This window comes from Mixophyes fleayi, chromosome 9 (assembly GCF_038048845.1).
Source record: "Mixophyes fleayi isolate aMixFle1 chromosome 9, aMixFle1.hap1, whole genome shotgun sequence".
Lineage (NCBI taxonomy): Eukaryota > Metazoa > Chordata > Amphibia > Anura > Limnodynastidae > Mixophyes > Mixophyes fleayi.
The window spans coordinates 38,209,183-38,233,583 of record NC_134410.1 but is presented as its reverse complement, the minus strand read 5'-3'; the positions used below and the strand labels follow the sequence as shown (position 1 = coordinate 38,233,583).

Sequence of the window (24,401 nt, the reverse complement as noted above, 5' to 3'; positions counted from 1 at the left end):
TACAGGAACATAATCGTTTGTTTCTACATTACTGCATTTGCTGCATATTGTTGTGCAACTGTTACCATTACAGACATAGTCCTGTACTGTCATTTTTTTCTTCCTTTCATCATTGCCTAATATTTGCATAGCTACATGGCCTGTACGTGACCCCCTAGGCCCCTCCCCCTCCTTTCCCCTTCGGGCGCCGCCCGCTATAGGTGCTGCCCTTCCCCACGTCTTACCTCGTGTGGAGTGGGGGCAAGCCAACATGTACTCTTGAAAGTGTGGCATCGGGCTGTGACCTCAAAACATTCCCAGCCCATTACCAAAATGAAGGAGCAGCAGCCCGGCAGCTTTATGGGTATAAAGCTGCTGAATGCAGCCTCTTCGTATCAGTGGCCTTCACAGAGTGAAGGGGCACCACGGTGGAAATAAGGACAGTGAATGAGTAACTCTATGTGTTTCAGTTGCCCTGTGCCACCCACGTTCCCATAATGACAGTGCCATCCCTGTATAGCTGACATTTTAACTGCCTATAAAGGATTATGACCAAGCAGTGAAAAAAATTAACCTGGGTGGCACACTTCGGCCTCCTTAGTTGTTAAGTTGAGTGTATATGATTTTTACTGCATTTCTGTATTATTTAGCCCATTGCTGTGAATGTAGGACTTTTTGTAATTTGAAGAGGGCCTGTATGTTTTGATCAAATCATAAGTACTAATATCTTATATTTTATTGTGTTAGATACATACAGACATACATGGAGCAGAACAAGCAACCATAACAACTAACATGGAGCAGGACAAGCAATGATGACAACTGCATTTTTATTTTTATCCATATGGTATATTATATTGTTAGGGAGTAAAAACTTGAGATCAGCTGTGAGAAGGCCCTGCTTGCTAAAACTTACAGGAATTGCTACAAAAATAATCATGTTCACTTATTATCAATTATTTGTAAACATGGTAATAAAACATGTTCATTTGCAAACATAATAATGTAAAAAAAAGACAGAGTTTCTTCACAACAGTTTTTCTTTGGACAATAGAAGATTTTACATGAGATAGTCAAAAAATAAGAAATAATGTGAGATTAAACCTGCATTGACCTGTAGATATACACCATCTGGTCCAGGGTTGGGGGAGGCACTCATATAGCAGCAGAAAAAGGGGAAGAGATTTAGTAGATTGAACATTGTCTGAGATTCCCATGTGGATGAATGGGGAGAATACAGAATCAGAGATGATATTATTTATAACTAACTGATATAGGGCCTGATTCATTAAGGATCTTAACTTGAGAAACTTCTTATTTCAGTCTCCTGGACAAAACCATGTTACAATGCAAGGGGTGCAAATTAGTATTCTGTTTTGCACATAAGTTAATTACTGACTGTTTTTTCATGTAGCACACAAATATCAACTTTAAATTTCAGTGTACAAATAATCTATCAAGTATTTGTGTGCTACATGAAAAAACAGTCATGTATTTAACTTATGTGCAAAACAGAATACTAATTTGCACCCCTTGCATTGTAACATGGTTTTGTCCAGGAGACTGAAATAAGAAGTTTCGCAAGTTAAGATCCTTAATGAATCAGGCCCATAGAGAGAATATCTAAAGCATGGCAAAAAACAAGGATGTAACTAAAGTTGCATATTATCAGACTGATCTCTTCCATCTCTGCTGGATAACCATTGTTAGCGATAAGTAGACCTGTTGTTTCCTTTCCTCTTGATGTTCCAAGCCATGGAATGTGCATGCCGAAGATAAATAGATGATTCCAAAATTTATCTTGCAGATTTTTGACCATTTTGTGTCTGCCTCGAGTCACTGCTCCTATACTGGTGATTTACCCTTGAAACAAGTGAATTTCCCAATACTAAAGCTGCACTTAGATTGAGTAAGGCTGGGTACACACCACAGTGTTTCCAGCCAACTATTAAGTCAATCGAGCGATAAACGACAACTTAGGCCAATATCTCATTAGTGTGTACACTTAAACAATAAATGAGAGTCATTCCAAAGTACTGATCGTTGTTCCATTTGATTCTTCAGCAGGACTATAAATCTTGTTTCAACATCGTTCCATTCCTGCAGTGTGTACAAAATCACGACCAACTGTTTGACCAACAGTTCCTCAAACAGCGACTCTTTTCTGGGCATGAATATTTAAATGTATGATGTCTCTACATCTCCCACGTGGTGCGGTGTCAAAATGTTAATCAAGTGGGAATAAGGTGCTTTATTTAAATTTATTTAGCATATTGCTGCTGGGAGGCCATATAACGCCTCAGTGTATATGGAGTCACAATTTTTTGAGACAACGTTGCGACAGATAAAAAAACACAGGCCCGGAAGCTAAATCATGCAAAAATCATTTAATACATGTATAGTGTGTATGCATGAATCGGCCAACTGATCGGAACTTCAGTCGTAGGTACAATTGTTGTAGATATTACATTGGTCGGAAAATTCTGTAGTGTGTACCCAGCCTAAGTCAGAGATAAAGGTAGACTGGTTGACTAATCAGTTGATAAAGGTTCTATTCAGCTTAGCACAGAAGTTCAACTCCAACAACAGCAGCCAATACAACCTACCAAGTACTTAACAAGATAATTAGTATTTATTGCTTAAAATAAAGATTTCACATTTGCCCTTGTACACTGGAGCCATAAAGAGAATAGCAGTTCTATGTATAGTCCGAAAATGGATTAAATACGTTTTGTAGTATTCATTATCCAGTCCGTGAATCTAGAAACTCTGGTGTATACTCCATATTTACCTTTCTCTGCACATTTGTCTCCCCAGCTTGTAATTCCAGTAAGAAACCAAATATTTTTAAATTCGGAGGCATGAGGGCCACCGCTATCCCCCTGACATGAATCCTTTGCCTGGTCAGAATATCCGGCACAGAACATGTACGTAGACACATGAAATCTGCTTGACCTCTTGCAGGCGGATCGTTCAATGTATGGCACAGCTAGCTTCTGAAGTCTTATACTTGATATTCCTTGGAACTGTATATGACCCCAGCCAGTCACCCAGCTAAAAGAGGTAGTCTTCAACAGTTTGTCTGTGAAATCTCTGTTTCCAATGCAAATAGGCCTTGCGTAGTCATTTAATATCATTGGCTTTTCTAGCTCTACAAGTGCAATGTCGTTATTGTATTTACTCATGACGAAGTTGTACGTTGGGTGGGTGATTACTTTTGCCACTTTCAGATATTGTTCTGTCCCCTCTTCAATTCTAGTGTTGAGCTCACCTGTTAAATGTAAAATAACTGTTATTAACCAATCATTATTGACTATATGGACATTACAAGGTCAACATAATGTTCGAGCCCCTTGATTGCCTCTTTAGAGAAAAAAAGTACACCCCAATTGTATCACAGGGCTGCATGGACCATTGAACTGTGGCTGCTGACGGCTCCTTTAAAATCTCAATTGAATGACATATTTTATTTAAATGATCTACATGCAAGTATATAGTGATCATATATTTTAAAAAAAAATAGATGGGTAGTTCTACATTATTGTATAACTTTGTTTTCTCCTTTCAACAAGCAGAGAATTGATACATTAAAACAAACTTAGGATAACTGACGGATGTACAAGTTCCAGAGCTCCCAGCATGAGCTGATGGGCATGACGGGATTTCCACAACAACTGAGAACCAGAGGATGTAAACCTACACAATACACACTGTTTAATGTCACACTGGTGTGACATGGTGATAATTTGCTACATTATCAAATTATCCAATTTATTTGTTCAAATGAAAATAAATAGAAAATATTTTTTAAAAATAAAGTTGACTTTATATTATGAGTTAAATGAGGGATCTGAGCTGTTTAGTAGCACACAGCAACATGATGATTTACATTGTGTTCTCTCAGCGACTGTCCTACCCACCGATCTCAGCTGCCAGCTAGCTAGTGTGACCGCCTGACATATAAAACCATTCATTTCTATGAAACAGTGTTTTGCTAGAAAATTACTGTGATTAAATTGATGAAAGATATTGCCCATGTGACACATCCACTAGTTTGAAAGAAATAAGACTTTACCTGCGACAACGCTGAATTCAAAAGGTGGGAAAACGCAATGGGCAGCAGTTACAATCCATTTCTCATTGACAATGCTTCCACCACAAAAGCCCACTTTCTCTTCATTGATAAGGTGAACCTATCAATGTAGTAGCAATAAATTAATATCTCATGTTGCATCCAAAGTAAATTTAACCATGTCAGTGCTGAAATCATTTTTAGATAATTGCCGTTAAACTCAATACAAAGGATATGTTTTTGTGCTTAATAAGATTATAATGAGAAACAGGTAATGAATTCAGACAAAATTATATCACATATATGTCCTTTGTCCGTCTTCTGATTCTATATTCTATGGAGGAAATAAAGAAATTCCATTTGCCCTGTTAAACTACACAAAGTCACTCTAGGAATTTCTCCTAAATAAACTCTCAGCCATATTCGTTATAGAGACACAGCTCAGTGGTCTCAAATTATTTCTAATAACAGTTTAACCTTTGAGATTTAAATCTACGACAGACATATCAAGATCTCAGCCAGCAAGAAAATGGGAAAGTGTATGTATGATCTTGGTGAGACACTACATGACATTTTCTATATATTGTGATATCAGTGGTCTCTAGAGGGTTGATACAGTTAATGGTGATTGCTTTCAGCAGAAATAAGTTCCTTAGGAGCACAATTCTCATTAAAGATGACCGACCCAACCACATATTGTTTCTCGAACTGGTTAGGTGAATCCGTACAAATATGTTCCTTAATTCTTTGAATTTTTTTGATTTATTAAAAAATTGAGCCGATTTGTATTGTTGAACCAGATCACACATGTACAAACTGGCTTGAACCTGTTCAAGCTTATATGGATGCATGTTAAAAGGTTTTAATTGCGAACTTTGAACCCAGCAGTTGTCACACGCAAGTGGGTACCGGCGAACTTACGTGCTCTATGCAGGCGGCCTCTTCTGCGGTAAAGGCCGCTCCTCTCCGATGGCGGGTGCCATTTTGCCTTCTCCCATTCATAACCTTCCAAACCTGATTGGCTCCCCTTAATTACCTATGTATTTAAGACACCTGACATGGCAGTCAGGTGCCTGTTTTTTGTGCTCACATCAGTGTAGTGTTTGGACGTGGCTTCAGTTCTCCCTGAAACCCTCTCTGCATTATATTATTGCTATCTGGCTCAATCTGCTGTTCCAGTGACTCATCACTGTGCTGTTCAGTGTCACCTCCTTGTGTTCAGTCTGTTGTCCAGTGATAAACTCTCTGCATTATATTACTGCTCTCTGGCTCAATCTGCTGTTCCAGTGATTCCTCGTGTTCAGTTTCTTACTTTGGGACTACTCTCCGCTATTAGTTATCTGCCCTGATCTATCTATGCTCCAGTGTTCCACTATCTGCTTCACTTCATTGTTTAGTCATTTGCTGTTTAACTCTCCTAGTGGGTCTCGTCTAGTACTCGCCCAGAGGACCGCGACCTGCCGGGCAGTGGCTGCGAAGCCCATATCTCCTTGCAGGGGTCCCTGGCGGAGACAACCTACCTTGTTAGATTCTGCACCTTTGGGTAAGGGTAGCACCAATCTAGACAGACCCAGGGGAACCAAGTCCTCTTTGGTACATTGTGACAGCAGTGTTCACTATTGACACTGAAAGAATGTTAAAATACTTTTATTATTATTTAAGAATATTAACGTTGGGGCTCTTGCATGGGTGGACTAACTCCTTTTTGCACAGCATAAAATTCACATTTTTTTTTCAGTTCATGCCCACAAAAAAAACCCACACGCATATGCACATATGCATATTTGCTTGCATATGAAACTTGTGTCTACTTGCGATTGGAGAGGTGGCACAGAGAGAGAAGTGGTGCTCTATCGTAGGCCATATACAGATGTACACCTGCATAACACCTGTTAGTAGCTGTATCAATTGTCGGTGCCTGAGAGCTGGGGCAAATACACATCTGCTGCTAACTAGCTGATTGGTGATAGGTTTTTTCTTCATTGATCGAGCATATATTATAGGATTAGGTGAGCGTATTTTAAAAATATATTTCTTTGCAACTTTCATTTGTATGTGAGAATGAATATTATATCTGCTGTATTATAAAGGATTGTTTTTTTAAATTTTAAACAAACAGTAGCGAATACACTTTTTGCACACTTAACAAATTTTAACAAACTTTATTTGTGTATATGGCATGGTTGTGTGTAATTGTATTTCCTCATAATATTAATGGGTGAAATATGGAATAACTTTGGCTTGTTCTCTGAGTGACCTGCTTTGTGCACATCGATGGTTCATGATTTAATTGTAGGGGGGAATTCAATTATGCGCGGAGTGTCTCCGGAACATCTCAAAGGCAACTCTGCGTTACTGCAATATGGGTAACCCCTCATAGAGGGGGGAGGGGCGAATGAAAAGAAAACCGCGATGTAGCAGTAACGCAGAGTTGCCTTTGAGATATTCCTGAGGCACTCCACTAACAAGACATACCATTTTTAAAACCTACCACATCGAATGAGGATACTTCTGTTTTTATTGACGCCAGGATAGGGGAGACCTGGTATTGGAATTCCTCATCTCTGGATTTATTAATGCGTTCTGTAGGGTATGGTCTTATTGCTTGTTGATAACCACACAATAACTACTAAAAAGGCACCTCATTTGAAAGAGAGAACTATCTTCTTTCCAATTCGATGCCCCCCCATGTTTGTTGAAGCCATGAGCGGTGTTGCAAAATCCCTCCCACGTCCTAAGCTCTTCAATGCTTTCTGCAGTGTTGGGTGGTATTTTCTGATGATCAGAATTCCCATGTAGGGGTTATCTTCTGTTAATTACACATGATCACCAGAGAATATCTTCTCTTTCAAAGAGGGTACCTCTAAGTCTATGGGTGCCAGGGTTGTGGAGAAATGGAACATTCCATGCCCTTACCCATCCCCTGTATTCAACTGTAGTGTAGAGGCCAATTCTACACTACTAATATACTACTGCTACATTGTAACTTGTGCAGTGCTAAGAATGTGGGACTACGTGGCTGTTTGCATGATTTATATTGGGACCAGGTTAAATAAATGTGGTGATTGGTTTGGTGTCTCTGTATCTGACTATTTCGCAGCCAATACATTGGTCAGATAAACCGTTCTGAGAACATTGGCCTCCAGAGGCATACACATTGATTTTAAGCTCCCAAAACTGTCTGAACTATCCGTGCACACTCATACCCACAATACGTAAGGAGAGACTTGGTCACAATGATGACAAAAAATCAGCAACATCCACACTTGGGCCTATTTAAGGATAGCTAAGGAACAAACTACGAATACACAAAACCCCCTAAAGAAGTCACATCTTCTCATCAACAAAACGCGTTGGCTCCACCCTCGCTCCCCGATTACATGAAATTACACAGCTATAACTCACACAGTGACCGTGCATGTACTGCTGCTCAATGGATGGATTGAACTTTATCAATGTCCTTTATTAGAAATGGACTAAGAACGTTTTGTCTATTGACAGAACTAACTATTGCATTTGTAAAATATGCACCTCATTTTTTAATGCGATTGTTTCTTTAAACCGGATTTCTTGTATTCTTCCCTGCACCCAGAACCAAAACCTCTGCTACAGCCACTGAAATACTGCCCTTGATGCTAAATCTATACTATATGCCCAGGTTTCCCAAACCCAGTCCTCAGGGCTCCACAACAGTGCAGGTTTTTCGGATCACATGTGACATAATTAGGACCACCTGTGGATCTGTTACAATGTGTCAGTCAGTAATGACTTCACCTGTGCTCCAGCAAGGAGATATGGAAAACCTGCACTGTTAGAGAGCCCTGAGGACTGGGTTTGGGAAACCCTGCTATATGCTATATCAAAAAGAGAATATACACATCAAATATAGTGTATATGTGTGTGTGTATGAATGTATATATATATATATTAGGGATGTGCACCGGCGACTTTTGAGGTCTCGTGTTTTGTGTTTTGGATCCGGATTTTCGTTATTTTTGAGGTTCGGATTTGTCTCGCAAAACACTTGACGAAAGGTCTCGGTTCGGATTTAAGGTATTGGATTCGGATTTTTTTTGAAAAAAACATAAAAAGTTTAAAAATCAAGTTTTTGGGCTTATTTTCACTCCTAGGCTATTATTAACCTCAATAACATTCAATAACAAGCATTTCCACTAATTTACAGTGTATTCTGAACACCTCACAATATAGTTATTAGTCCAAAACGTTGCAAAAAGGTATCTTTCTGGACTGCGTAGAGGAGTGGGTCACCACAATATATATTAAAAACCCTGAACTTTTATGATTCGCACCAATAATTGTACCTGGACTGCGTAGAGGAGTGGGTCACCACAATATCTTAAAAACCCTGAACTTTTATGATTCGCACCAATAATTGTACCTGGACTGCGTAGAGGAGTGGGTCACCACAATATCTTAAAAACCCTGAACTTTTATGATTCGCACCAATAATTGTACCTGGACTGCGTAGAGGAGTGGGTCACCACAATATCTTAAAAACCCTGAACTTTTATGATTCGCACCAATAATTGTACCTGGACTGCGTAGAGGAGTGGGTCACCACAATATCTTAAAAACCCTGAACTTTTATGATTCGCACCAATAATTGTACCTGGACTGCGTAGAGGAGTGGGTCACCACAATATATTAAAAACCCTGAACTTTTATGAATCGCACCAATAAATGTACCTGGACTGCGTAGAGGAGTGGGTCACCACAATATATATAATAAGAAAACCATCAACTTGTTTGATTCGCACCAATAAATGTACCTGGACTGCGTAGAGGAGTGGGTCACCACAATATATTAAAAACCCTGAACTTTTATGAATCGCACCAATAAATGTACCTGGACTGCGTAGAGGAGTGGGTCACCACAAGATATATTAAAAACCCTGAACTTTTATGATTCGCACCAATAAATGTACCTGGACTGCGTAGAGGAGTGGGTCACCACAATATATTAAAAACCCTGAACTTTTATGAATCGCACCAATAAATGTACCTGGACTGCGTAGAGGAGTGGGTCACCACAATATATATAATAAGAAAACCATCAACTTGTTTGATTCGCACCAATAAATGTACCTGGACTGCGTAGAGGAGTGGGTCACCACAATATATTAAAAACCCTGAACTTTTATGAATCGCACCAATAAATGTACCTGGACTGCGTAGAGGAGTGGGTCACCACAAGATATATTAAAAACCCTGAACTTTTATGATTCGCACCAATAAATGTACCTGGACTGCGTAGAGGAGTGGGTCACCACAATATATTAAAAACCCTGAACTTTTATGATTCGCACCAATAATTGTACCTGGACTGCGTAGAGGAGTGGGTCACCACAATATATTAAAAACCCTGAACTTTTATGAATCGCACCAATAAATGTACCTGGACTGCCTAGAGGAGTGGGCACTGGGCACCACAATAAAATATATAAAAAACCTTCAACAGGTCTGCATTACACTACACATACGGCTGCTCCTCCATCCTCTCCATCATATACATGTTGGAGTTTTAGCGTGTGACAACCTCTTGTTTTTGATAATGTCAGTGCATTTTGAATATTTTTCAATTTGCCCCACACCACTGAATGTACTTTATCTATGATACGCATCTATCTATCTTGACTGCGTAGTGTGGTGGCCCCGGTACACAATTTGGTACCGAGGCCACAATATAATTAAAAAACCCTCCACGTGTCAGAATTCCACCAAACAAGTATCTGGACTGCGTAGTGGGGTGGCCCCGGTACCCAATTTGATACCGGGGCCACAATAAAATAAATACACCCTCCACGTGTCAGAATTCCACCAAACAAGTATCTGGACTGCGTAGTGGGGTGGCCCCGGTACCCAATTTGATACCGGGCCACAATAAAATAAATACACCCTCCACGTGTCAGAATTCCACCAAACAAGTATCTGGACTGCGTAGTGGGGTGGCCCCGGTACCCAATTTGATACCGGGGCCACAATAAAATAAATACACCCTCCACGTGTCAGAATTCCACCAAACAAGTATCTGGACTGCGTAGTGGGGTGGCCCCGGTACCCAATTTGATACCGGGGCCACAATAAAATAAATACACCCTCCATGTGTCAGAATTCCACCAAACAAGTATCTGGACTGCGTAGTGGGGTGGCCCCGGTACCCAATTTGATACCGGGGCCACAATAAAATAAATACACCCTCCACGTGTCAGAATTCCACCAAACAAGTATCTGGACTGCGTAGTGGGGTGGCCCCGGTACCCAATTTGATACCGGGGCCACAATAAAATAAATACACCCTCTACGTGTCAGAATTCCACGAAACAAGTATCTGGACTGCGTAGTGGGGTGGCCCCGGTACCCAATTTGATACCGGGGCCACAATAAAATAAATACACCCTCCACGTGTCAGAATTCCACCAAACAAGTATCTGGACTGCGTAGTGGGGTGGCCCCGGTACCCAATTTGATACCGGGGCCACAATACCTCCTCCAAACAATTCGTCATTGAGATCCCATCAAGTATGTTAAAGACAGACAGGGTCCAAGTGTTATTAGTTGACTTTGTAAACAAAAAAACTGTCCCTGTTGCACATAGTCGTGCAAAGAAGACTGACTTTTTCATTTAAAGGCACGATCTTTCAAGTGTAGTGTTTGTAAGTCTAAGTCATATTATACTTTTGGTAAAATTGGTTTTTTTTTGTTCCTCTTTATGGTAATTAATTAGTAATAGAATTAAAGTAGGAAATAGAATTAAATAGAATTAAAGTAGGAAATAGAGTGGTATAGAGTTGTAGTGTGGTATAGATAGAGTGGTCCACACAATATAATAATAAAACCCTCAACTGGTCTGAATTCCACCAAACAAGTATCTTGACTGCGTAGTGTGGTGGCCCCGGTACACAATTTGGTACCGAGGCCACAATATAATTTAAAAACCCTCCACGTGTCGGAATTCCACCAAACAAGTATCTGGACTGCATAGTGGGGTGGCCCCGGTACCCAATTTGATACCGGGGCCACAATACCTCCTCCAAACATGCTACAGACAATTCGTCATTGACAGACCCCAGACAGACAGGGTCGTAGTGTTATTGTTTGACTTTGTAAACCCAAAAAAATGTCCCTGTTGCACTTGCACATAGTCGTGCAATGAAGACTGACTTTTTCATTTAAAGGCACGATCTTTAAAGTGTCAGAAAGAGAGAGAAGACACAGGAGAGGAGAGTTGTAGCTGGGGACCTGGGGTGGAAGCTCCCAGGCTCCCCCAGCATTGCCTGGAAGTCTGAGCGTGGTGACTGAGCCAGGGCAAGGAATGTGTGCCCTGGATGAGGGGGAGAACTCCATGCCACTATAGTGAACCCAAGAGAGAGGGGGACACTGCACATGGAAGAGGCCCTGGAGTGAGGGCTGCTACAAGAGGCATGGTAGCTGTAGTGTCAGATCCTGAGGCTGAGAGTACACAGAGTGACGTGTCAGAGCACAGGAGACATTATCCCCGCAGAGGAGGGATGAGCTGCAGTTGAGAGGTCTGTTGTTGAAATAGGACATGCACACTTTAACAAACCAATCATTTCAGCGACAGGGCCTACCAAACAACTTTGACTGAAATGATTGGTTTGTTTGGGCCCCCACACCAAAAAAGCTATTCATCTCTCCCTGTACAGACTAAACAGGCTCTACTGAGGCAAGATGTCGTCCTCATCCTCAACCTCTGATTCCTCTCCCCCTACAGTGTGTACTTCCTCCTCATCACACATTATCAATTCGTCCCCGCTGGACTCCACAACCACAGGTCCCTCTGTAGTATCTGGAGGGCAGTGCTGTACTTCATTGAGGAATTGATTATTCATTTTTATAAACATCATTTTTTCAACGTTGTGAGGAAGCAACCTCCTTCGCCGCTCACTGACCAGGTTCCCCGCTGCACTAAAAACTCTTTCCGAGTACACACTGGAGGGGGGACAACTCAGGTAAAATAGAGCCAGTTTGTACAGGGGCTTCCAAACTGCCTTTTTTTCCTGCCAGTAACAATATGGACTGTCTGACATGTCTACTTGGATGGTGTCAGCAAAGTAATCATCCACAATTTTTTCTATTGTCACAGCATCCAATGCAGCGAGAGTAGACATGTCTGCAATGGTTGGCAGGTCCTTCAGTCCGGACCAGATGTTATCAGCATCCCCGCCAGTGCCTCTTTTGGGAAAACTGAGCTTTTTCCTCGCAGCCATAGATGTGGAAGAAAATGAGGGTGGAGCTGTTGGCATGTCACGGTCCTCTTCAGAGGACAATCTCCTGACCAGCAGGTCTTTGCACCGCTGTAGATTTGTGTCCGCCGGAAACAGAGACACAACATACGCTTTAAACCGAGGATCGAGCACGGTGGCCAGAATGTATTCCTCTGACTTTAAAAGAGTGACCACCCTCGGATCCTGGCAAAGCGTACGAAGGGCTACATCCACAAGAGCTACATGCTTGCTGTAATCGCAATGGCTTACCAGCTCCTCCCTCACTTTCTCCAGCTGCTTCTGCAACAGCCTGATCAGGGGAATGACCTGACTCAAGCTGGCAGTGTCGGAACTGACTTCTCGTGTGGCAAGTTCAAATGGCTGCAGAACCTTGCACAACACGGAAATCAGTCTCCACTGCGCTTGACTCAGGCGCATCCCCACTCCTTTGCCTATGTCGTAGGTGGCTGTGTAGGCCTGAATGGCCTTTTGCTGCTCCTCCATCCTCTGCAGCATATAGAGGGTGGAGTTCCAGCGCGTCACAACCTCTTGTTTGAGGTGATGGCAGGGCAGGTTCAAGCTTTTTTGATGTGCCTCTAGTCTGCGGTAGGCACTGGCTGAATGCCGAAAGTGTCCAGCAATTTTGCGGGCCACCGCAAGCATCTCCTGCACACCCCTGTCACTCTTGAGGTAATGCTGCACCACCAAATTAATGGTGTGGGCAAAACATGGGACGTGCTGGAAATTGCCCATATTTAATGCCCGCACAATGTTACTGGCATTGTCTGACACCACAAATCCCCATGAGAGTCTAAGTGGGGTAAGCCACTGGGAGATAATTTCCCTCATTTTCTCTAATATGTTGTCAGCGTTGTGCCTCTTATTAAAGCCTGTAATGCACAATGTTGCCTGCCTTTGCATGAGCAGCCATTTTGTAGATGCTGCTACTGATGCAGCTGTTGCTGTTGCTGCGGAAGGGGATGCATCTACCCAGTGGGCTGTCACAGTCATATAGTCCTTCGTTTGCCCAGAACCACTTGTCCACATGTCCGTGGTTAAGTGGACAGTGGGTACAACCGCATTTTTAAGAGCACTGAGGACACTTGATCGTACTTCTCTGTACATTTTTGGTATCGCCTGCCTAGTGAAGTGGAATCTCGAGGGGATTTGGTACCGGGGACACAATACCTCCATCAACCCTCTAAATCCCACTCCACTGATGGCGGACACCGGGCGCACGTCTAACACCAACATTGCAGTTACAGCCGCAGTTATACGCTTTGCAATAGGGTGACTACTATCGTATTTGGTGGTCATGGCAAACGACTGTTGGACGGTCAATTGTTTGGTGAAAGACTTAGCGGTCTTATGACTTCCCCTCTGGGAAGATGACCGACTAACAGCAGCAACAGCAGCAGTGGCAGTAGTAGGCGTACCGCTGCAGGATTCCTCGGATGAATCCCGTATTGAGGAGGACTCAGTCTGGCTGCTGACTTGGGCTGCAGGACTGAATCTGATGGAGATTGTGGAGGAAGTTGACGAGGAGGGTGTTGCTGGTGTGTATCCAACTGGACCACGGGATTTAGGTGTCCCTGTACCGATGAGGGTCCTAGCCCCAGTTCCTGAACTAACCACTGAACTATGAAGGTTATTCAGGTGACGTATAAGGGAGGATGTTCCTAGGTGGGCAAGATCCTTACCCCTGCTTATTTGAGCTTTACATAAGCTACATATTGCCATACATTGGTTGTCTGGATTTGGATAAAAATAACTCCAGACCGAAGAGGTGCATTTTTTGGTCTTCTGACCAGGCATGACGATGGGCTTTTTCATCCCATGGACATCAGCTGTTTCCCCCCCTGGTGCCTCATTTACAATAACCACATCACCATCCTCATCATCAAGTTCCTCCACAGCGCCAGCTACATCATCAATAGCCTCCTCCCGAGCCACCTCTTCCCGTACAGTGATGGGAAGGTCAGGCTTGACAACCACCAACACCCTTGGACTCGCCTTGGGGATTTGTGATAATTTCTCTTTAGAAGGCAGAGTTGTTTGCTGTTTTGTTGCTGACAGCATAACTCTCTTCAATTTTTTGTAGGGGGGGGGAGGAGGAGGAGGGCTAAGATCCGTGGGTGAAGCTGAACCACTAGTCATGAACACGGGCCAGGGCCTAAGCCGTTCCTTGCCACTCCGTGTCGTAAATGGCATATTGGCAACTTTACGTTTCTCCTCAGATGATTTTAAGTTTCTCTTTTTGCTACTTTTTCTTAACTTGGGCTTTTTGGATTTTACATGCCCGGTACTACGAGATTGGGCATCGGGCTTGGAAGACGACGTTGATGGCATTTCATCGTCTATGTCATGACTAGTGGCAGCAGCTTCAGCATTAGGAGGAAGTGGGTCTTGATCTTTCCCTACTTTATCCTCCAAATTTTTGGTCTCCATTATATGTAGCACAAGATACTGCAGAATGTGTGAACTTGGTAATATTGCAGTACCAATGGACTTATACTGCTGGATTGGTTTTGCAAATTTGGTTATAATTATTATATATTTTTTTTTTTTTTAATTTTTTATTTTTTTTTACTTTTTTTTTTTTTTAAAAAACTTGGGAATAGTGGGGAAATAACTATGCCCTTAGAAGCACAGAGCACAGGACACAGCACCACTGGACTGAACAGGACACGGCACAGGACCCAGCAGCACTACGGAACTCAGCAGGACAGAGCACAGGACACAGCACCACTGGACTGATACTGCAGAATGTGTGAACTTGGTAATATTGCAGTACCAATGGACTTATAATGCTGGATTGGTTTTGCAAATTTGGTTATAATTATTATATTTATTTTTTTTTTTAAATTTTTTATTTTTTTTTACTTTTTTTTTATTTTTAAAAAACTTGGGAATAGTGGGGAAATAACTATGCCCTTAGAAGCACAGAGCACAGGACACAGCACCACTGGACTGAACAGGACACGGCACAGGACCCAGCAGCACTACGGAACTCAGCAGGACAGAGCACAGGACACAGCACCACTGGACTGATACTGCAGAATGTGTGAACTTGGTAATATTGCAGTACCAATGGACTTATAATGCTGGATTGGTTTTGCAAATTTGGTTATAATTATTATATATTTTTTTTTTTTTAAATTTTTTATTATTTTTTACTTTTTTTTTATTTTTTAAAAACTTGGGAATAATGGGGAAATAACTATGCCCTTAGAAGCACAGAGCACAGGACACAGCACCACTGGACTGAACAGGACACGGCACAGGACCCAGCAGCACTACGGAACTCAGCAGGACAGAGCACAGGACACAGCACCACTGGACTGATACTGCAGAATGTGTAAACTTTGTAATATTGCAGTACCACTGGACTTTTACTGCTGAATGTGTGAACTTGGTAATATTGCAGTACCAATGGGCTTATACTGCAGGATTGGTTGTGAAAATTTTGTGGTAATTAAAAAATATTAAAGTAGTTTTTGGTATTTTTTAAAAAAACTTTTTTTTATTTTTTTAAACACAGGGGAATATTGGGGAAATAACTATGCCCTTAGAAGCACAGAGCACAGGACACAGCACCACTGGACTGAACAGGACACAGCACAGGACCCAGCAGCACCACTGACCTCAGAAGGACAGAGCACAGCACACAGCACCACTGGACTGATACTGCAGAACACAGCACAGCACAGCACTAAACAGCACAGCACAGCACAGCACTAAACAGCACAGAACTAAACAGCACAGAACTAAACAGCACAGAACTAAACAGCACAGAGGACCACCTAACACACCCTCCCTCTACCCTGATCAATGCCCGAGTGAAGATGGCGGCGACTAGCGGGGAATTTATAGGATCCGAGTATCGCGAGATCCGACAACGGGATTATGAGTCAGAGCCTCAGTTTCACTTTTGAATTTGGCGCCAATACCCGGATCTGTCTCGGATCCGACTCGGATCCGCAACGTTCGGGTGGGCTCGGATTTCAGAAATCCGAGCGCGCTCATCCCTAATATATATATATATATATATATATATATATATATATATATATATATATATATATATAAAATCTAAACCCTGACCTAGTATAATCTACATACTATTGAAGGGCTCTGTATCACCACTTGGTGGTTGTAAATTGTATTCAAACTTTTTTTTCTTCCCTTTTTAAATGTAGTATGGTTTGGACAACATTTATTGGGGAGGTGGGGGATTCCATCCACATGCAACCCCCATACACAATCCAGAAAACTAAGCCATTTGAGTGCAGTATCATTACCAGACAAGTGATCTTTTCAGAGAGAGTGCTTGAAACTGCAGTGTAGAACGTCATTGCAAAGATGATTGCATGATACTTGCCAATAAAACAATCTGATGTACTATGACCGTAACATAGATGACATTATACACAGTCCTAGGAAGCAGGACTAGTATTAGATACATTAAATACTATCATTCACTGATCAAGACGGCAGAAATGCACTTAAGAATTAGAAAACATTCCCTAAATTAATTTAGATGGAAAACCCAGTGGATAAGTATAATGTAATAACTAAATATCCCTAGGTTTATTCATTCTTTATTCACGTTGGGAATAACTTTTAGCAAAAAAACCCACATAATTATAATTTCTTTAATTGCCTAAGATTAATGATGAACGACCTATTATATACAATTTTAGAAAAAGCACAATAATTTTTTTTAATTCGATTTTCAATCTTTCTTCACCCATCTCATACTCTGAAATTACAATCTAATACAAAATTGGAGAGTAATGTTTGAATGCTTTTTTGCAAAGTAGCTAGAGGCACCAGACAGTGAGGGTGGGGTATACTTTTGTTGCTGATTATTTCATGCATGGTATGCAAGGCCCTCTTAAGAACATCTTGGGCCCCCGGGCACAGCAGTGCACCGGGGCCCCTATATATAAAAAAAATAAAATAATGATTATATATGGGCCTTGCAGCCCAGGAGGGCCAGTCGGAGGCAGCAACAAAAAAAAAAAACCTGGAAAAAAAAAAAAGACAATACTTACCTTGCGGTCAGCTGGCAATCCGGCTCCCTCCATGGTCTCCTCCTCCGTCGCGCTCCGCAATGGCTGTCGGGCGGGCGTGATGACGTCACACCCGACATGCACTGCGAGCGCCGTACGGAGGAGGAGACCATGGAGGGAACCGGATCGGCAGCTGACCGCAAGGTAAGTATTGTCTTCTTTTTTTTTTACAGTTTTTTTTTTTTTTTTGCTGCCTCCGACGGGCCCCCCTGGGCTGCAGGGCCCCCGGGCACCTGCCCATTGTGCCCAATGGGAAAGACGGCCCTGATGGTATATACTACAAAACTGTTGCACTTAGGTGTTTTTTATTTTTTTCTGTTAAAGTTTAATTTTTCAGCCGTAACCCTGATATGTAACATGGGCTCATGAAGTCATGGGTTGGGTAGACGAGATAAAGCGGAGTACCGCATTAGGGGGTCAGATGAGAGGAGAGGCAGAAAGGTAGGGACTGTGTGTGAAACATTTGATGAAGCAGGTGTAGGTGGTGGGAGGCAAATGAGGAGGACCCAGGCTTATCGTTTGCACCAGGCCCAAGGGTAAGACTCTGGTAGGCTCCTACTATAGAGCGTTTATGCACAAACTAAAGAATCATTTACATTTTTCTTTGTTGCAAACTCTTCTAGGGAAGAATTATGTAAACCTAAATTTATGGTGATTTTAACAAAAATAATATACAGGTTACTCCTATTGTGTTACACGTTATTTAAAAGAAATACATTTATTCAATCATGTTGATAGAAAGAACACTGAATAATTGGATGTAAAGGATTTGAAAAATCTGTTCTGGAAGCCCAGACTTGGACTTTCATTTACAGATTCTCTAAATAAAAATAAAGTTTATAAAAGAAAAATAAAATAGAAAAAATAGAAAAGAAAAATATTTATAAAAACACAGAAAAATGCTTTTATTTAATAATATATAGAGATGTACAGGCTTGGTTTTCTGAAAATCAAACCCACCCAAGCTTAAGGGATCCGAGTAAGGCTCGCAAGCCGGCTCGGTACTGTTGCTCATCCTCGGATCTGAATCGAGGCAAAACGTCATTGTTGCTTTATCGGATCTCACGGGTTTTTGGATGTCATAAGTACCTCCCTTCCCAGGAGATCCAGCACCATTGCTAACACAGAAACAGGGGTAGCAGTGTTCTCGTCACTCTCCATTGTCCAGTGACATTGATCACACAGAAACAGGGGTAGCAGTGTTCTTGTCACTCTCCAGTCTCCAGTGACATTGCTCAGTGCCACTTCTCACACAGAAACGGGAAGCAGTGTTCTTGTCACTCTCCAGTCTCCAGGGACATTGCTCATACAGAAACAGGAGGTGTAGCTGTGTTCTTGTCACTTGACAAAAATTGACTGGAAATTATTGGAAATTAATGTTATTGAGGTTAATAATAATATAGGGATAAATAAAGAGCCAAATTATGTGATTTTAGCAAAAAAAAAGGGATTTTAGAAAAAAAATCAGGATTCAAAACCAAAACAAGCGAGGGCGGTTTTGCCAAACCCAAAACCAAAACACGGGGGTCAGTGAACATCTCTAATAATAAAACATTTTTTCCTGTGAGCATTCCGTCTAACACCATCTTAAGATAACATTATCAGAGGACAGCATCAGTATCACTGCTTGCCCTGATAAATAGGTTTCTCCATTCTTGCAGTCAGGGCACCCGAAACCCATGCAACCCATGAGTCCTGTATATTGCATTCAGTTAAGTACATTGCAGCACTTTCTTCATGCAAAATTCAGATATCTTATTGTTTAAAGATGACTATTTGTGGACTGTTGATGAGTAAAGATCACATTTACTATATGCTAATTTTACTTGAGGAAAGAAGCGAAGGGTCCTTCTTTCTGTGCTCTCAGTGAAGTCCTAAAGAAGACTACCATTTTTCTGAACTTATGTTACACAGTGAAATCCACTGACATGTCAACAACAACACAGGTCAGAACAATGGACAGAACATACATCAATTCCTTCTTGCAGAGGCAGCACAAGCGAGCATCTGATATTTTAGCATCTTCCAGTGGATTGAACCCCGTAGTTGAGATTAGTGGCCACCACCCCCTGGGGAGATAGAGTGTTGGTGGAGGGAATCAGAGGATTTAAAAGTCTGTCTTCAGTCCTGGGAGGTCCAGCTGGGAGAAGGTTGATGAAGAGGACAAGGATGATCATTGTGTTCCTAGCATTTGAGTGTGGCTAGAGTCCAAGTCTAAGCTCATCAGAATAACCTTGACCTTGCCTAGTAGTCAACTGGAGTTAGGCTGAGCCATGCACTGCCAGTAGACACAGTGAGAGTATTGTAGGCAAAAGTTACGTAGGCCATAGTACTGAGAGGGAGATTAAAGAGAGCCATGCAGAGATGCAAAGACAATGCCTACATTCATGGCCAAGCTGGGACCGATGACACTGCAGACTCAGCCTGTTTAATGAGTACACTGTGAAGCCAAACATCTTGAGCATTATGATAGTGCCTGGGCACTGTGTTAGGGATCTGGTACATTTGAGTAATATGGAGACTGATCTGATGCCAATCAGGAAAACGTATTGAAGTTGAGAGTGAGTCACCTGTATGAGGTGCATACAGGAGGTTTTAATACACTCATACTGCATCCTGTCTTTCTTCTGGTATACAGTATGAAGATGCTGAAGCACTAGGTATCATTAATCTACATGAGAAAAAATTCTATCAATGCACACAGGTGCATTTACATAAGGCAGAATGTGACATGATAGAAGGATATTTACATTGTCGAACTGGGGAATACAGTTGTAATGGTCAACTATAGAGTTGATCATAACTTATTTTATTAAATAAAATACATTTATAATTTTGAAATATACTGTACAAACAACACAATATTTTATTCACAGAGGAAGAGAAGATGGAGAATAAGAAAGTAGAATGAAAAAAGGAGAGTTCACTAAATGTAAACAAGTCACTAGCTCAGCCCACCGCTTCCCAATTGAACCACCCCTCACCTCCAAGGGTTCCTTTATGTAATCCAACAATCATATAATCCAATAAAATGCAAGGGCTGAGCTCACCCCAAGTAGGGGGCAATCTTTTTGGATCACTTAGCTAAACTGACAGTTTCAAGATGAGATATCGTACATTTATAGAGGTAATTTTATATAACATCAATGCAGTGCTTATTGGTTTCAGCCCATGTTTAATTAACAAGGTTAAGCCCTGAGAACTTTATTAGTCAGCCTTAGCATAGTTGTGTTACAAAAATAGAAGAAAGTATTTTAATATGTTCCAAACAAAGACAATGATTATGAGTCTAATGGTGTTTTCCGTCTGTCTGTACTCAAAACATGTTCGGATATAAAATACATAACGCCTTCTAATCTGTTTATTTGTTTATGAGACATGCTATAGATAACCTCTCACTACTTTACAAGGATCACAGCACACAAAGCATGTTTTTTTTTCCTTACAAGTATTGGACATATTGACAAGTACACATGTACCGTACACAACTACATAATCACTGTTTTTGTAGAGAGTTCCATCGATATTTTAATTTGTAGATTATTTGTTTACTACACTCTTGTGATGTAAAATAGATTACCCAGCTGTGTAAAGTTATAATAATTAGAAACCATCAACAGTAAAACATGCCCACCAAAATGCAATGTTATTGCTCTTTTTGTCTGTGAATGCATATAGAAAAGTAAATTGTGAACATTCATCCACCAGAGGGCAGCATAGGTCGCCTATATATACTCTCTGTAGAAGGTAATGGTTCTTTGTTTGCCATGTTTTTTATGATCTGTTTTGCATACAGAAAGACAAAACAATTTGTACAGCTATTCAATGTTCTGAGCAAAATGGATGATGATCTCTCACCAAAACAGGCTGATCTTTCTTCCCCATGCCTTATTACTTTGTTCAAAAGATTTTTCATGTAATCCCAAAACAGCATTGTGCCAACCTTACAAGGACGGCTTTACAGGGAGAAATATTTACCAGATTGTACAATCCTTTTTAGCTGTCTTGTCCTATGTTACAGGCCTTTCTCTCTGCAACTTTATTTTAAATCTCCCTTCCTAAAAGATGTTTCAGTAGACACTTACTGTATACCTTCCAACAATTATTGGGGCAAAAATAAGTCCCACTCCCAAACCTCCCAAACCATTGCCCAATTGACACAAACGCCACCTAATCCCACCAACTTTCTGGCAAAGCCCGTCCACATCACCTGCAAGCCCACTCTTTCCCATACCTTCTAACTCTCCGAATATTGGCGGCACAATCCCGAACCACAGACTTCAAAACGGGCACGTCTAATGCGGAAATGAGCATAGTTTAGTCAAAAAGTGGGTGTTTTAGGTGGAGTTTGGGAAGATTTGCGGCAGGCCTTATGTTGTTCTGAATCTGCATGTCTAAATGTAGGTAGGTATGCCTTTAAAGGTCTGTGAATAGGGACTGTCCAACTGATATTGGGACAGATGGCAGATATGCTATGGCATGGTACCTTGTAGTGCCCCGAGCCTGTCTGTATGATTTAACAATTTAGCAATTCCCAACCATAACCACTGTTACTATCATACCTAAATTCTTGTTACGCTTTCAGCCTAGAACTATGACTCAGCAACGTGTCCCAGTATGCTGACTGGGAATTCATCATCATCATCACCATTTATTTATATAGCGCCACTGATTCTGCAGCGCTGTACAGAGAACTCACATCAGTCCCTGCCCCATTGGAGCTTACAGTCCAAATTCCCTAACACACACACAAACACACAGACATAGAGAGAGAGAGAGACTAAGGTCAATTTTAACAACAGCCAATTAACCTACTAGTATGTTTTTGAAGTGTGGGAGGAAACCGGAGCACTCGGAGGAGACCCACACAAACACAGGGAGAACATATAAAATCCACACAGATAAGGCCATGGTCGGGAATTGAACTCATGACCCCAGCGCTGTGAGGCAGAAGTGCTAACCACTTAGCCACAGTGTTGCCTACACAATTCCTACACAAGGCACTATATAATGCATAAAATACCTGTTTAATATAGTAACACAGATTCACAGTGAGGTCATATGAGCCTTTCAGGGCTCAAAAGTAATGCCAAGAACAAATACTTTCAATGTCTTTTTCACTAATCTGCCATAGCTTTAACTGGTATCATTCAGTACAATGTAGGCTGTGCCATATCTTGAAATAACTGAATCTCTTAGGGTGGTGTCGTATGAGCTATCACATGCAGTGTCTTGACAGCGTAATCATTCCTGTGTGACATTGGTGAAACAATTCCTGTCACCTGTCATCAATGAAGTGACTGAAAACTGTGAATGCTTATGCTTTTCTAACAGGATCAGTGCTAGCATTAAATGTGCATTTATGACGCCAACCATAGTTGGGAGAACATGATGGGAATTGTAGTTCACCAAGAAATTCAAAGCCAGTGGTTGACTAAGCTTAAATTAAAGTTTGCCATGTTGACATAAAACATGTATTACTGTACCTGCCATGGAAATTCTCCCTTTAGACTGTCGGTCCCACCTACAATCCTGACATTTGGATCGACAGTTACTGGAACAATGTCATCTGAGGTTTTGTTCCATGGTAGATTTTCAGTGGAATTCTGGTACTCTATGCTGGTTAAATTAAAGTCCTCACTATCCAGGATTGAACGGGTGACATCTTTTTTTAGAGCTTCAGGTGCAGTAACCTTCCCACAAGGATATTGTACTGTGAAAAGAAGTACAGTCAAAAATGAAACTGTGAACAGGTGACTGGCAGCATTGTTAGCCCTGTACAAGCATTTGCAATTGTGCCACACTCAAGAGTCTACTTTATTCATATCACAAGGACTATGAAAAGAGGAAAGACGGCTAGTGAAGCAGGTTCTTCCGGGAGCCTTCTAGCCCTCATACCAATAAGCCAATGGTGTGTCACTAAAAGTAGCCTCGGAACATGAACTATAATTAATTGAAAATAATCAGCCAAGCTATCTAATGCTAGGGCAACACAGACAGTCTTCAGTCTCTGTGATTAAATCTCATGGGATTAATTGTTTAGTAAATACTACAACTTTATGAGATTTCTCTTGAGATTAATTGCCCAAAGGAATGAAAAACAAATTCCTGTGTTCATTGGACTAATGACATTACCTGCTCAGAACTTCCGGAATAAACAATGAATCGCTCATCGTCAACATTAAAATGTATGTTGGTTTGTGTTTCCATTGCGACTAAAAGAGATTATTGCACTACAAAGCAATTGTGCAGCAGAAACATAATATAACATGAGTTACAAAATGAGCGACCTCTGTTATAAAATGAATCTCTTAAAATTGTGCAAATAAAAAATATACAATTTCAACCTAGTCCTAAAGTTGTAGAATTTATGTTGCATTTAACTTCCATACATACATTTATTTGTTCAAATAATGATAATCCCTCACCCATCTACAAATGAATGCATTTCTTTCAGGTTTCTGTATTCCAGAAAGTCCAACTGTCCCTAATTTATAGGGACAATCCCAGTAAATAAAAATGTGTCCTTTGGAATGTTTTTGCAATGGCACTATTATTACCGTTGACCAACTATGCGTTACAATTCCTTGTAGATGTTGCCTATAGCAACCAATCAGATTCTAGCTGTCATTTTGTACTAAATAAATGACAACTAGAATCTGATTGGTTGCTATAGGCAACATCTCCATTTTTTCAAACGCAGTTTAGTAAATATACCCCCCAAATGTTATATAGAGTATGCCTTATGTGCTCCTATGTTCATTGTAAGAGGGTGTTGTGTGTTTTGTTTCAATAGCCATATTTCCAAAAGCGGCCAATATTTTAGAATAATTTCCAGGTACACCGTAGTTGAGTATATGCACCTAATCTTATCAAAATCTAAATATCTAAATATACCCCCTGGAGTTGGATGAAAGGAGACCATGACATTTCATATAGGCACCTACTTACAACTGATCAGCGATGTCAAAGATTTTCTAATGCTGCTTATCGCAAGAATAGAAAACCACTTGACGAAATTTACTATTA

At 41.1% G+C, this 24,401-nt stretch overlaps 1 protein-coding gene across 1 annotated transcript in view; it reads right to left on the bottom strand.

Annotated features, from left to right (window-relative positions):
* Positions 1-2,640: 2,640 nt before the first annotated feature.
* F9 (coagulation factor IX) overlaps positions 2,641-24,401 on the bottom strand; it is a 41,972-nt gene continuing 20,211 nt past the window's right edge. Inside the window, exons 6-8 of the mRNA XM_075187310.1 lie at positions 22,859-23,085; positions 4,055-4,172; positions 2,641-3,250 (exon numbers count right to left, since the gene is read on the bottom strand). Of these exons, the coding sequence (XP_075043411.1) occupies positions 2,700-3,250; positions 4,055-4,172; positions 22,859-23,085 (896 nt within the window). The 3' untranslated portion in view covers positions 2,641-2,699. The remainder of the gene's footprint in view (positions 3,251-4,054; positions 4,173-22,858; positions 23,086-24,401) is intronic.